General features: G+C 35.5%; 1 protein-coding gene across 3 annotated transcripts in view; it reads left to right on the top strand.

Annotated features, from left to right (window-relative positions):
- ME1 (malic enzyme 1) overlaps window positions 1-15,352 on the top strand; it is a 198,006-nt gene that overhangs the window by 40,491 nt on the left and 142,163 nt on the right. For all 3 annotated transcript variants that reach the window (XM_073789391.1, XM_019929370.3, XM_073789392.1), the window contains exon 3: window positions 681-830. In XM_073789391.1, the coding sequence (XP_073645492.1) occupies window positions 681-830 (150 nt within the window). The remainder of the gene's footprint in view (window positions 1-680; window positions 831-15,352) is intronic.

Below are 15,352 nucleotides of genomic sequence, written 5' to 3'. Positions count from 1 at the left end.
CAGTACTGCAAGGTAGAGTCTTTCTATTTACTTAATGTTTAAACTGTGTCTACAGTGGTGTTTTCATTTGTCTTTGATTTGAAAATAGGGACAAAGTCTTTTCAAATATTAAATAAAATTGCTATTTCAGCACTGGTTTTGTTTTTTTGGCTGCTTTGGGTCTTCCTTGCTGCATGCCGGATTTCTCTAGTTGTGGCGAGTGGGGGCTACTCTTGGTTGCGGTGCGCGGGCTTCTCATTGCGGTGGCTTCTCCTGTTGCGGAGCATGGGCTCTAGGCACGCGGGCTTCAGCAGTTGTGGCACACGGGCTCAGCAGTTGTGGCTTGCGGGCTCTAGAGCGCAGGCTCAGTAGTTGTGGCGCATGGGCTTAGTTGCTCCGCGGCATGTGGGATCTTTCCGGACCAGGGCTCGAACCTGTGTCCCCTGAATTGGCAGGCGGATTCTTAACCCTTGTGCCACCAGGGAAGTCCCTCAGCACTGATACTAACATTTTGAATGACACTAGTTCAGGTTTATGGTACTTCATTTTTTGAGATGATTAGGAATACTTCCAAAGTCTTTTGATCAGATGTTTTCTGTGTGACCTACTGTATACTTTGTTGAGAAATGTTTAGTTTGATTTCTAACAGCTATTGTAGAACTTTGTTGGAACGTAGATCTAATTATGTCCAATTTCCACAGGTATCTTCTCTTAATGGATCTTCAAGATAGAAATGAAAAGCTCTTTTATAGAGTGCTAACGTCTGACATTGAGAAATTCATGCCTATCGTTTATACACCCACTGTGGGTCTGGCTTGCCAACAATATAGTTTAGCATTTCGGAAGCCAAGGTATGTAAACTCTTAAGTACAATTTGTGTCTGTCTTTATTTTTTTTGTAAAGTGTTTGCAATAATTAAAAAGAATTATGGAATGGAATTGAAGTTTGGAAAAATCTAAAACAAACTTCATTTAAAAGAACATTTAAAAATATAGTGTTTTATTTCTGATTTAAGATCATGGGAAAGTATTTTTTTATAAACCAATTTATGTTTCCTTTTACAGACAATAAATGAGCTTTTTTTTTTTTTTGGGAAAAAGTAGTTGATCATAATTAAGCTTGGCTCTGAGATGGTAATTACCACTATTATGTTTGTATTTTACAAGTTAAAACAGAGATTCCCAATTTTCCTGAAAATAAGGAGTATATTGTTTCCTAAATTCAGAGCTGGCATTAAACTGGCTCTTTTGTTGATTTTTTTTAAATGAAATTGTAATCACCTTTAAAGATGTATGAAATATATAATATAGTTTTTCTAAAACCATAGCTTTATTTATTATATCACTGAATACTTTTGCAGCAAGAAACAGTTGATAAGTATCAGTGCTTTTAACAGCAGCAACAATAAAGGCTCGAGTTGACTGTATTTGTGCTGCTTATAGTTCTGAATTTAAAGATAAAAAAGAAATGTTTATAAGTTTATACCACAAAAAAGCCTATTGAAAATACTGTCATTGAAGTGACTATTTTTGAGGTAAGATCTGAGAGTTAGATTGAATATGTAGATTTCTTGAAGGTATATTGATGTAGTGATAGTATTTTGCACACTTGTACCACATTACCTTTTGTATAAAGAAAAGAATTAGCCACATTATCCCTTGTATAAAGGGAAGAATTATATGTAGATGGTCTGTTAAATTACACTAATAGCATGTATCTATGTTGCATTTATATAATGGCTATGTTAACAGTGAATACATTTTTTTCATAGAAAAACAAGAGTTAGAATTTAGCTGGTAATTGTATTATGACAGATAATTCTTTTTTGAGTATATCAGTATTTTTTAATCTTACAAATAATACATATTCATTATTGAAAGAATGAGAAAATACATATAAACAGAAGGAAGAAATATTTTAAAAATACGCAATGTCATCATAGCAAAAATTCCAATACATACAAATACATACTGTTCTCCTTATAGAAGGGATCAAATTGTATAAACTGTTCTTTACCTTACTGTTTCTCTGAGTGACATCATAAAATATATATGTCTGTACATGTCTATAAAATATATTTCTACATTAAGAAAGACTCTTAATAAAAGTGTAAGTGTATACATCTTAGCTGTTTTAAAATGTAATTTAAGCATATTTATTGAAATTCAAAGTTTTCTATGAGATCCTGAGAAGTGCTAACAACTATAAGACATGTAGAAGAGTTTAGCTCAAAGTATTTGGGTTGAAGTTGACATAGAAATCCCAATAGCAACAGTTATTTTTTTGAGCACTTACTAGGTACTAGATTTTCTACGGGCTTGGGATACATTGGTATATATGTAAATCTAAAAGCAGAAGAGACAGGGAAACAAAAAGTAATTGTCTAGAGTGTTGGGAGGCAATAAGTGTTATGGGGAAAGAAAGAGTTGAGGAGGAAAAGGGGGATGCGGAGTGTCATGTGCTTGGGGGGAGGGGCAGTAGCTGTTTTACATAGAGTGGACACTGCAGGTTTCATTGGAAGATGATATTGGAGGGTGAGAGGGGGAGATACAAGGGGGAATGTGTACCATAGAGCAGCATAGAGACAGGGTGGAGTGAGAGAGGGCTGAGTAGTAGATGGGGTCACAGATGTAGGATAAATAAGAGGGTACAGAACCTATAGCTTCTTGTCGGCTACTTTGAAGAACATTGGCTTTTACCATTAGTTAAATGGGTAGAAGAATCAGGTAGCAGGCTATTGCAGTAAACCTAGTGAGAGAGAACAGTGGCTCAGCTTAGGAGGGTAGCAGTGGAGTTAGGGGTAAGAGTTCAGTTTCTGGATAAAGATAAAGTCCCGAGGACTTCCTATTGGATTGGAGGCTTCCTAGAGCAGTGGTTAAAAGTATGGGCTCTGGCGTAGATGGGCTATTTTCACTTACTGGTTTTGCCACTTGTTCTAGTGTTGAATAAATTAGTTAACCTTTCTGGGCTTCAGTTTCCTCCTCTGTAACGTGGGGATAATACTACAGCCCAACATCCTTTATCTACATTTTTTAAATCCCAAACTTTGAAAACCAAAACATAAAAAAATCTCATTTGGGTCCAAACCTGATCTATCGGAGCCCATTTGGTGGCAAAATTTGAACTGAATTTATATGGGGATATTTATAGGATTTATGTGACTTAGTGTCATTTTTTTTTTCTTTAGAAGTATTAGTGTATTTGATTATGGGGAGCTTTGTCAGAAATAATCTGATAGGTGTGTAGATAGATGGAGATAGATAGGTAGATAAGAAGGAAGGAGAGGAGAGGGAGAGGAAAGGGGAGAGATGGGGCGAGATGTAGCAGGGCATTCATAGCAAAATGCTCACAAATGTTGATTCTAGGTGACATATTCATGGTATTAGTCTATCAACTTTTCTGCCATATTTGAAATTTAAGGAATACTTTACTAACAGAGAAAGTAAAATTTCCACAAGTGTTTCTAAGTGATCTCTTTATGGCAGTTTTCTGTCATGTTGATTTTTTTTTGTCATGTTGATTTTTAATGTGTATATTTTGTTAAACTTTTGGTGATTTTGAAGTTCTTTTTTATTGAGATAATATCTGACATGCAGTGTTATGTCATCAGGGAGGACGTCTGTGGTTGTGATATCCCTCCTGTTTGTCGGCCGCCAGCCCGGCGTGTGGGTCCTGAGTAGACCATGTCTCCACCTCTTCTACCCATCTCATTGTGGCTCCTTCTTTATATATCTTTATAGTTGTGGATAATCTTTTCTGCTAGTCTTCAGGTTGTTCTCATAGACAGTTACTCTGTAAGTGGTTGTCATTTATTTTGGTGTGCCTGTGAAGGAGGTGACTTTAGAATCATCCTACTCCACATCTTGATCTTGCCCTCCCCTTAATTCTTTTTTTTTTTTTTTTTTGCGGTACGCGGGCGTCTCACTGATGTGGCCTCTCCCGTTGCAGAGCACAGGCTCCGGACGCGCAGGCCCAGCGGCCATGGCTCACGGGCCCAGCCACTCTGTGGCATGTGGGATCTTCCCGGATCGGGGCACGAACCCGTGTCCCCTGCATCAGCAGGCGGACTCTCAACCACTGTGCCACCAGGGAACCCCCCCCACCCCTTAATTCTTTAGTAGAATAATTCTCATGGGTTCTCCCATGATTATAAAAAAAGAAGCCTGTTTGAAAATGTGTTATGTGCCATATATCTAGATATTATATTTAATTAGAAAGGAAATTGTGATTGTGTTCAAATAATGATGGATCTTTCAGGCCTCAGTTAGCATCTAGACTATTTTTTTTTTAAGCCAAAATTGACAAATGTCTTTTCAGCCTTTCCTACTGCAACAGTAGGTATTCAAAGACATTTAGAAACTAAACAGGAGGATTATACCTCTTGTTATATTTACTTTGTGGGTTTGGTGGTAGCAATTAGGAACATAATTAGTGAAAATTAAGGGTTAATAGTACAGGTACTGAGCTTAGTACAGTTGCAAATAGGTATATCTTTTGATCTTATGCTTTTTTATATATCTTAATGACATACTTTCCTATGGCTAGATCTTATTTTTCATTTTGAATATGGCATTAAAATCTGGCTAGAAAATAAAATCTGGCATCCAAAAATAAATTCTTATATGAATAAATCTACTTGTAACATTTTTTTCTTGAGGTATGATGCTGGAATATTCATTTGTTGGTGTTGTGTGGAATTTCTTTTCTCTTTGGCATAGATACATTGTGTGGGGTTTTTCACCATGTCGGGGATAATGATTTTTAAGAATGTTGTTGAGTTTGCTTAGATTATCTTGTTCCCATAACATTCAATTCTTGGAGAATTTTCGGTATTTGGTAGTGCGTTATGCTTATGTCAACACATCTAATTGTGGCTAATTTGTAGATGATAGAGGTGTGATTGTTGGAAGCTGAAGACAGTTCCTTTTTATATTTTTGCAGAATGCTGATCCTACTGTGTTACTTAAATTACTTGTATTCTGTGAAACTGTTCTTAAAGAAAAGTTTTGTGCAAATTGATAATGCAGGTTTATGTAAAGGACAGCTAAAGCAGATTTATCTAATTTCTTTGGAAATATTTCTGCCTGCTATATTTTACACTGCATTTTCCAAGAATCATCTCCTTCTCCTGTAAGTTCTTATTAGCTACATTACCACTTCACCATGCCTTTGGCAGTTAATCATGTTCCTATTTTTGGTATTTTGAATGTTCTATCAGGTACTCTTGGTCTCTTTTCTTTTTTAATTTAATTTATTTCCGTTTTTAAATTGAGGTATAATCGACATATTATATTAGTTCCAGGTATATAACGTAACGATTTGATATTTGTACATATTGTGAAATTATCACTACAAGTCTAGTGAACATCCATCACCATACATAGTTACAAAAGAACTTTTTTCTCGTGATGAGAACTATTAAGATATACTCTCTGAGCAACTTTCAAGTATGTAAAGCAGTATTATTAACTATAATTGCCATGCTGTATATTACATCCCCAGGACTTATTTATTTTATAACTAGAAGTTCGTAACTTTTGACCTTCATTCACTTCTCCCCGTCCCCCTCCCCCTACTTCTGGCAACCAACAGTCTGTTGAATCTACAAGCTCAGTTTTTCTTTCCCCTCTTGGTTTCTTTTGTTGTCATTTTACTATTCATTTAGTTACAACTAGACTGTAAGCATCTAGAGAGAAAGGATCATATTTTAGAATTTATTCCTGTATTTCCCATGCTGTTTTAAGCTTAGTGCCTGGTTGGTGCTGAATGAATGTATGTTGTTTGCTACCTTACAGAAATAGTAACTTAATATTCCTTTATTCATCTACTCACGAAGAAAAATGTAAAGTATTGGTATGATCTTTGTATCTCCTACTGTTTTAAGCTTACTGTTTTAACAGGTAAATTCTCATAAATAATAGATCCGAAAGTAATTAGCTTCATTCCAAGGAATCAGGTTGTGAGGAAGTAAAGTTCTGATTAAATATAGACCATACAACTTTAAACACATAATTGCACTCCTTTCAACTACTCATCTCTATACAGTACATCACATACAATTTTGGCAAAAAGGATGAGCTAATACAACAGTTTGTTGGTGATAGTTTTTTTACAAAAGCATTTGCAAAGTCTTTTCTGACTAGTACCATTAATTGGTTTGCCAACACTTAGGTGAGAAAAACCATTCAGTGCTCAATTTAATTGGAGAACCAGAGTTAACTAAAATTAAACAGGATTCTTTATTGTAAAATTTCTCAGAATAATATGTATTTTGAAAGTTTTTTGGTTGAGGAGAATTAGATTTAATATAGATAATATAGTTAACATAATTTTGGCACAAAGTAGTTTTTCCCAAGTAGTGGTTATTACAACTGGTACCATTATAACTCCTGGATTTCTGGATGACTAAAGGAATGATTGTGTCATTCACTGAGTTTCAAAATAATTGAATATGTTTATGAGAGATATAGAAAGTTCTTTTGGGGACATGTTGAGTGTTTTTTTTTTCTCGGGCGTTTTATTTTATTCTTTATTGAAGTATAAAGAATAAAATAACACATTGATTTACAATGTGTTAGTTTATATGCAGAAATATATATATACATATACTTTTTCATGTTCTTTTCCATTATGGTTTATTACAGGATATTGAATATAGTTCCCTGTGTTGTACAGTAGGACCTTGTTTATTTTACATATAGTAGTTTGTGTTTGTTAATCCCAAATTCCTAATTTATCCCTCCCCCCCTTCCCCTTTGGTAACCATAACTTTGTTTTCTATGTCTGTGAGTCTGTTTCTGTTTTGTAAATAAGTTCGTTTGTATCATATTAGATTCCACATATAAGTGATATCATATTATATTTGTCTTTCTCTTTCTGACTTACTTTACTTAGTACGATAATCTCTAGGTCCATCCATGTTGCTGCAGGTGGCATTATTTCATTCTTTGTTATGGCCGAGTGATATTCCATTGTGTGTGTGTGTGTGTGTGTGTGTGTGTGTGTGTGTATATCCCACATTTTCTTTATCCATTCATCTGTCGATGGACATTTAGGTTGCTTCCATGTACTGACTATTGTAAACAGTGCTGTGAACGTTGGCCTGCAGGTATCTTTTAAAATTATAGTTTTGTCCAGATATAAGCCAAGGAGTGGGATTACAGGGTCGTATGGCAACTCTATTTTTAGTTTTTTAAGGAACCTCCATACTGTTTTCCATACTGGCTGCACCAATTTACGTTCCCACCAACAGTGCGGGAGGGTTCCCTTTTCTTCATACTGTCTCCAGCATTTATTGTTTTACATTTTAATGATGGCTGTTCTGAACAGTGTGAGGTGATGATACCTCATTGTAGTTTCAATTTGCATTTCTCTAATAATCAGTGACATTGAGCATCTTTCTTGTGCCTGTTAGCCATCTGAAGGGACATGTTGAATTTTAAATGTTTTTGGGACTTCCAAATCGAGGGGGAAGTCTAATAGGCAATTAAATGTATGGACCTGGAACTTAATGTATTTAAGGATCCTAGTATTTTAACTCAAACATTATATATGCTACATAAAAGGTACATGTTTTGATTTTGGCAATGATGAAGATTATTAACAAGACTAATTGTCAAAGAGAATCAGTAAGATGTGGTTTTTTGCTTATTTTTTCCCAGAAAATTCTTAGAGAAATGCATGGAAGGAAATACTAAGATGAACCAAAACAAAATACTAAGATAGTTTTTCTACACTTATTGTTTATTTGTATACATATTTCCTTTGGAATTCTAAAAAGGACTTGAAGTACAGTATTCGTTATTTAATTGCGAGGACCAAGCTTTCTTTATTACCTCATGTGCAATTTCATATGAGAATGTCTACCTAGTAATATAGAAAGGGTCGTAAACATGACCATGATTAGACCATGATTATTGTAATGGAAATATATAGTTTATCCAGAAGGGCCAAAAGTTCAGCAAATTTTGTAGTCTTATAGGGTGAGGGTGTTGGTTTTAATTGATATTTGGTTTATGAAAGAGCAGTAAGAAAAAAGGTTAAAAGGAATAAATGTAAAAAGAAACCTTCCCAAAGCTAATACTCCTTTAACCCAAGAATGTCCTCATTATACACTGCAGATTATAATTAGAATAGCTATCAAATGAATAGTTAATAGGATGAACACTTTCATATTGTATCCTGTTTTATAAATTTTCACATTTTAAATCTATCTGGTTTTCTTAAACAGTCTTTTTTTATATGTACTATACAGGTATATGATAGAGAGTTTACTTTATTAGGCTATAAATATTTCAGTAACTCAGTAATTAATTATAAATAGCGACAGTTTAAGTTGCTTATGGAAAAGAAACGTGATTTCACAGCCAGTTTTTTTTGTTTTTTTGTATCATTTTTTTTTACATCTTTATTAGAGTATAATTGCTTTACAATGGTGTGTTAGTTTCTGCTTTATAACAAAGTGAATCAGTTATACATATACATATGTTCCCATATCTCTTCCCTCTTGCGTCTCCCTCCCTCCCACCCTCCCTATCCCACCCCTCCAGGTGGTCACAAAGCACCGAGCTGATCTCCCTGTGCTATGTGGCTGCTTCCCACTAGCTATCTACCTTACGTTTGGTAGTGTATATATGTCCATGCCTCTCTATCGCTTTGTCACAGCTTACCCTTCCGCCTCCCCATATGCTCAAGTCCATTCTCTAGTAGGTCTGTGTCTTTATTCCTGTCTTACCCCTAGGTTCTTCATGACATTTTTTTTTCTTAAATTCCATATATATGTGTTAGCATACGGTATTTGTCTTTCTCTTTCTGACTTACTTCACTCTGTATGACAGACTCTAGGTCTATCCACCTCATTACAAATAGCTCAATTTCGTTTCTTTTTATGACTGAGTAATATTCCATTGTATATATGTGCCACATCTTCTTTATCCATTCATCCGATGATGGACACTTAGGTTGCTTCCATGTCCTGGCTATTGTAAATAGAGCTGCAATGAACATTTTGGTACATGACTCTTTTTGAATTATAGTTTTCTCAGGGTATATGCCCAGTAGTAGGATTGCTGGGTCATATGGTAGTTTTATTTGTAGTTTTTTAAGGAACCTCCATACTGTTCTCCATAGTGGCTGTACCAATTCAGAGCCAGTTTTAATAGCTGTGAGTTAGATGTGGTCCGTTGAATAGTTCTATCCTTTGTGATGTGGTCCTTTGTGATCCATTGTGATGTAAACTGCCAAGTGATCCAGTGCCCAGAGTATCTCTTGCTTTCCTAGGTCATCTCACTTTCAGAGCTAAGGGGGCTTCTGGGAAGAGGTCAGAGGAGGTCCTAAACCTCTAAGTAGTCCTGGATACAGAGCTGCGCAGGTGGACCAGGAATATTTTTTATTGGATTTGGCTTTCTTCGATTAAGCCACTTTAGAATCTTTTGAAATATTTAGGAGACTTTTGAGAACAGGGAATATTTTTCATTGATAGCTCTGGTTCAGTTTGTTATTTTTTTTTATTGTATTGGAATTTTCTGTTTCTACAATTTTATTGTGTTAGAATCTCTAGAAATTGAAATAGTTGGTGTTTAAGAGAGCAGCTAGTTTTTTAATGCTTCTAGAAAAGTTATCATTTAAATATTAGATATTAATAAGCTTTTCACCCTTTGTCCATGGTACTAAGCCTTTGATTTATACTTATTCCAAAATATTCTTTTGTTCATTTCTTTCTTTTCCCGTGACATAGGCCTGATATTTGCATCTACCCACCCTCCCTTTTTTTTAAAAAAACAACACTACATCGTGGAATTTTTTTTCAAAAATATGAAACAAGTTATTGGAATATTTGGACTAGTTCAAGTTTCTTAAATGTTACCTCAGTTGATTTTTTAGAGATAATTATTTGCAAAAAGTTGATTTTCATTTATTATGGAGATTTAGAGGATGATGATTTGTTGAACTACTAATTAATTGAAATTGACTATTTTTTTCTGAACAGACTAAATGTCATATTTATGAAAATGTATATGTGATTTGTGCTAAATAGGAGTGAGGTAGAGTAGCCTGTATCTTAAGTTTTGGCAATACAGTGTGTGCCCAGAAGTAGTTTAAAATACCAAACTATCTTCTTTCTTAAGTATTGCCTTAATTAGGAAAAAATCTGGAGAATGGAAAAAATGTAGGCATGATTCAAAGAGCGTTCTTTCACATCAGGATCTAAGGATTGTCTAAACGTTTGCATAGACATATAAATCTCTTTTGCAAGGCAGTTAAACTTATCTTTTACTGTAAAAGACCCTTAAAAAGTGTCAAGTAACAGTTCATCAAGTCTCCATATTCAGCTAGAGACTCTTAAGTGTGGAAAACTTGAATGGAAATTTAAGTTTAGGATCCAAAAATAACTTTGCTACAGTCTGTGTGGTACACCCAGGTGTTTTAAGTTTGCACATAGCATATGGAGAATCATGAAAAGTTACCAAGTTTTATCTCAGGTAGTCTTTATGAAAGTGTATTGATTTGGGCGTTATTATGTTTTTAAGAAGGATTATAAGTGCCAGTCTTCATTACTAAAAATAAAGAATTTTTTTAAAGGGAGGCAATAAATGGTTCTTTACATCATCTTCCCAGATCACATCTGGAATATTGTGTTTAGTTTTGGATTCCATATTTTTGAAGTGACATTGGCAAACTGAGATATACCCAGAGAAGAGTGACCAAAGCAGTGATAGTTATTGAAAACTTGTAATATGAGAAAGAGTTGGTGGAAATAGAAATGTGTAGCCTAAAAGATAAGACTTGAAAGGGACATAGTTAGGTCTTCAATTATTTGGAAGATTTTCATGTGAAAAAAAAGTATACTTGCTTGGAATAGCCTCAAAATGTAGAACTAAAATCAGTAGATAGAAGTTATTACAGGGATGCAGATTTACAGTCAGTGTAGGTGAAGCTTTTCTGATAATTTATCTGACATTGGAATAGACTTTCCTTATTCTCCTCATTGGAAATGTTCATGTGGTTAGATAATCAGTGGTCATACACATTATAAGTGAGATTCTTGTATTGGGTGTGATTGTAAAATAGTTGAATTCTAAGGTCACTTTTAACTAGAAAATTCTGTGAATTTTTAAAAGAGCAGCCTACAGAAGAATAATTCCAGGTATTTGGAACACCTCACAACTAACTCATCATTTCAAATAACCTTGCTTTCTAATTCAGGAAGTTTTTAGTAGCAACTTTAAATCACAATTTTAGGATTTATTAAAAATAATAGATTTTCAAATAAGAAGGATTGTGAACAGATTTCAAGTGATTTGATGACACATCTCATCAAAATTCGTACTCCTTCCCCCAGACAAACCCACAGGCACATGTCAGTTTACACAGCTGTATCCTGGTTATAATGTTTCTGTTAGTTTGAATGGATAAAAAGTTTAATGTTGACATTTTCTCATTTGAAGTAATTACATTCTTCTCATCTGATTTTTAAGAATTTCTCTGTAGTTTTTTTCAGACTTTGTTCTGTATGTGCTTTTAAACTGTTGTTTTTTTAATATATTTTCCTTAACTTAGTTACAGTTTTAGCTCCTAGAGAAATTATTAGGAAGAATTTTCCCAGAGGCAGTGCTTTGTCCCTCCCCCCGACCCCTGCCCCCCCAATCAGTAGTTGAGGAGAAATAGCCAGGCTAGAGTTTGCTTTTATTCTTTCCACCAAATTTCCTTTGTGCTTCTTAGGTATGCTTCTGAAAATTCAAAGGTCTGTTTTTATGACAAAGTACTCTGTAGTTAATATCATGTAAGAATTATTTTATATACCTTTAAAAATTTTGGTTATTTTATACGTAGGTAATTTTATAGTCTCAGTTTTAACTGTTTGAAGTAAAGTCATAATTGAAGTTGTCAATTTGAGCTCCTTACTATATATTTTATAATAATATTTTATATTCACTGTAGTAAAATTTATAAAATATTTGATAGAATTCCAAATTATGTAATTATCTACTTAAAATAAATCATGAAAGGTATTGAATTTCATTTCTTTCTAAGCAAGGAAAATGTTCATTTACCAATATAAATTCTAGTCTTACTATGATTGGCGGCTGAATGAATGACATTTATAATAATTTGGAGGGTATCATATTTTACACATTTTACAAAATTAGTGCTGCTTTGTGACGTTAAAACATTTTCACTATGAAATGAGGTAATTTATTTTAAAAGCTGAAAATGGTATGTTATTTCCCTAATGGAAGAAGTTAATTTTTATTGACAGCGTGCCAAATAAATACCATTTGTTTGATGAATTCAGTATTACCTTAGGATTCTTTCCAGTGTTTTCTGCTGTGGAAAGTACGTTGGATTTTAACCATCAGAACAACACCTATTTATGCTTAATTAATTGGCATGCTCATACTAGTTTTAAAATGAATAAAGAAGAGCTTATCTCATTGTTTTTATGTACATTTTCAGTTCACATTTATTTGGAAACAGTAGTTGAGTGTTAATGGAGCATGTGGAGATAGAGTCATTAACGTATACTACTTGGTGGTTTTTAAAATCTATGTATTTTATGATTTAATACAGTCATTCCAAGGAAACTCAGTATCACCAGGTTGTTAAGTACCAGAATTAGGGCTTGAACTCATTTTTCTACTTTGTACTCCTCTGTTTTAGAGTTCTCCAGAGAAAGAGAATCAGGTGTGTGTGTGTGTGTGTGTGTGTGTGTGTGTGTGTGTGTGATTTATTTTAAGGGATTGGCTCCTCCGGGTAGGCTGTCAGGCTGGAAACCCAGGGAAGAGTGGATGCTGCAGTTCACTCCAAAAATGTGCTGGAAGAATTCCCTCTCCCTTGGGGAAGGTCATGTAAAGTCTTTTCTAGTAAGCTCTTCAAATGATTGGATGAGACCCATCCACATAATGGAAGGTAATCTGCTTTATTCAAAGTCTACTGATTTCAATGTTAATCTCATCTAAAAATTACCTTTACAGAAACATCTAGACTAATGTTTGACCAACTATCTGGATACGATGCCTAGCCAAGTTGAGAGACATAAATTTTTTTTTTTAATTTTATTTTTGGCTGCGTGGGGTCTTCATTGCCGTGCGCGGACTTTCTCTAGTTGCAGCGAGCGCCGGCTACTCTTTGTCACGGTGCGCGGGCTTCTCATCGCGGTGGCTTCTCTTGTTGCAGAGCACAGGCTCTAGGCACACGGGCTCAGTAGTTGCGGCACGTGGGCTCAGTAGTTGTGGCTCGCGGACTCTAGAGCGCAGGCTCAGTAGCTGTGGTGCATGGGCTTGGTTGCTCTGTGGCATGTGGAATCTTCCCAGACTAGGGCTTGAACCCGTGTCCGCTGCACTGGCCGGCAGATTCTTAACCACTGCGCCACCAGGGAAGTTCTGACACATAAAATTAACCATGACATCCTCCTAGACTCATGTTGAGTCGTCTTCTTGCATTGATTAGGTTCTATCTTGGATCTGAGTTGTTCAGAGAAGCTACACTCTTAACATGTAGCTTCTTGGGCTTTTCCTCATTGACTAGTATGTGTTCTGATTTTCAGAAGCTAAAATTGTATGTTGTGTTGTTAATTAAGATTTGTCTCCCAAATAATGGAGTGTTTACATATAAAGAATTTCATCTATTGCTTTCTAGAAGACTTAATTCTAATAGATACTCCATAGGAATATTGTTCAAATATGGTTTCACTTTAAGAAGTTTCTAACACTAATTGATTTAATGACAGTAATTTAACATTTAAACCTAGTTTTAGAAATTGTCAGATAACAGTGCTGATCACTCAGTTGTTCTGGAAGGTCCCTGCTTTGTTTTCTTCCCAACTCTGCCACTTCTTCAAAATCTTTTTGTTGATTCTCTGTGTTCATGATTTCTTCTCTCCTTCCTTTCTTTAACAGAAATGTATTGAGTGTCCACTACCTGCCAGGCACTTTACTAATCTGAATATAGGTAAATAAAAGAAGTATTTCCTGCCTTTGTGGAATTTATAAGTACAGGCATACCTTGGAGAAGTTGCAGGTTTGGTTCCAGACCAGCACAGTAAAGTGAATATCACAATAAAGTGAGTCACACAAATTTTTTTTGGTTCCCCAGTGCGTATAAAAGTTATGTTTACACTGTACTGTAGTCTGTTAAACTGTGCAATAGCATTTTGTCTACAAAACCAATGTACATACCTTAATTTAAAAGTACTTTACTGCCAAAAAATTCTAGCCATCATCTGAGCCTTCAGTGAGTTGTCTTCTTGTTGCAAGAGTAGTATCAAAGATCACTGATCACAGATCACTGTAACAAATATGGAAATGTTTGAAATATTAGGAGAATTAGCAATGTATGACACAGAGATGCAAAGTGAGCACATGCCATTGGAAAAATGGCGCTGATAGACTTGCTCAACGAAGAGTTGCCACAAACCTTCAATTTGTAAAAAAAACACAACATCTGTGAAGTGCAATAAAACGAGGCATGCCTATAATATTCAGAGGAGCAGAGAAAGACGTGAGTACAGCTTGGGTTATGAAGGAAATGAACAGAGGAGAGTGATGAAGAACAACAGGGATTTCTTTTCATCGTGTAGCCAGGGATGTGTCTCTGAGAAGATAATATTTAAGCTGACACCTGAGGAATGAGGAGTTAGCTTGTGAAAACCAGAAAAAAAAAATCATTTGAGGCGAAGGAAATCACATGTTCAAAAGGTCTGGAAGCGGGGAGGATGGCATGAGACGAGGTTTGAGATAGTCAGGAGTCACGTGCAGGTCTTGCGGGTCATGGTAGAGTCTCATTGTTATTCTTAATCCATTTGGGGAGCCGTTGAGGTATTTGAAGCAGAGGAATGACGACATCCAGTTAAAGTTTTAAAAGATTATTCTGGCTGTTAATGTGGTTAAAAGATTGGAAAGGAGGGGCTAGAGTGGACATGGGAGGCCCAGTAAGAAGACTGTTGTGATATGGGCTCCCCTTGCATCAATCCTGGTCACTCTGAGGGCACTGGATCCCCTTAGGATATGGAGTGCGGAAGTCAAGGAAGGCTGTAGGAAGCTAACACAGTTGCCAATAGCAGTAACCAATCCACATGGGAATAACTCTACAGTCTCTTAGTCCTGGAGTGATGGCTGTAGGTGAGGTGACGTGGATATACGACACCCTAGTGTGTTTACACCGACCCTGAAAACATTAGCAGAGATAAGAAGAGCTGCAGTCCATAAGAATTTCTCAAGCTTGCAGACTTAGTACGCTTAATTTTATTTATAACCCAAGTCCATTCTCCTACGATCTTGTCCTCTGTGCACTGCACAAATCCGTCCTTTCTTCCGCCTCAAGGAAGAGCCAAGTAGGCCATGTTTGCTTTTTTTTTTTTTTTGCAGTATGCGGG

This window comes from Tursiops truncatus, chromosome 12 (assembly GCF_011762595.2).
Source record: "Tursiops truncatus isolate mTurTru1 chromosome 12, mTurTru1.mat.Y, whole genome shotgun sequence".
In the NCBI taxonomy this organism is placed as follows: domain Eukaryota; kingdom Metazoa; phylum Chordata; class Mammalia; order Artiodactyla; family Delphinidae; genus Tursiops; species Tursiops truncatus.
This window is presented reverse-complemented; position numbering and strand designations above follow the sequence as displayed.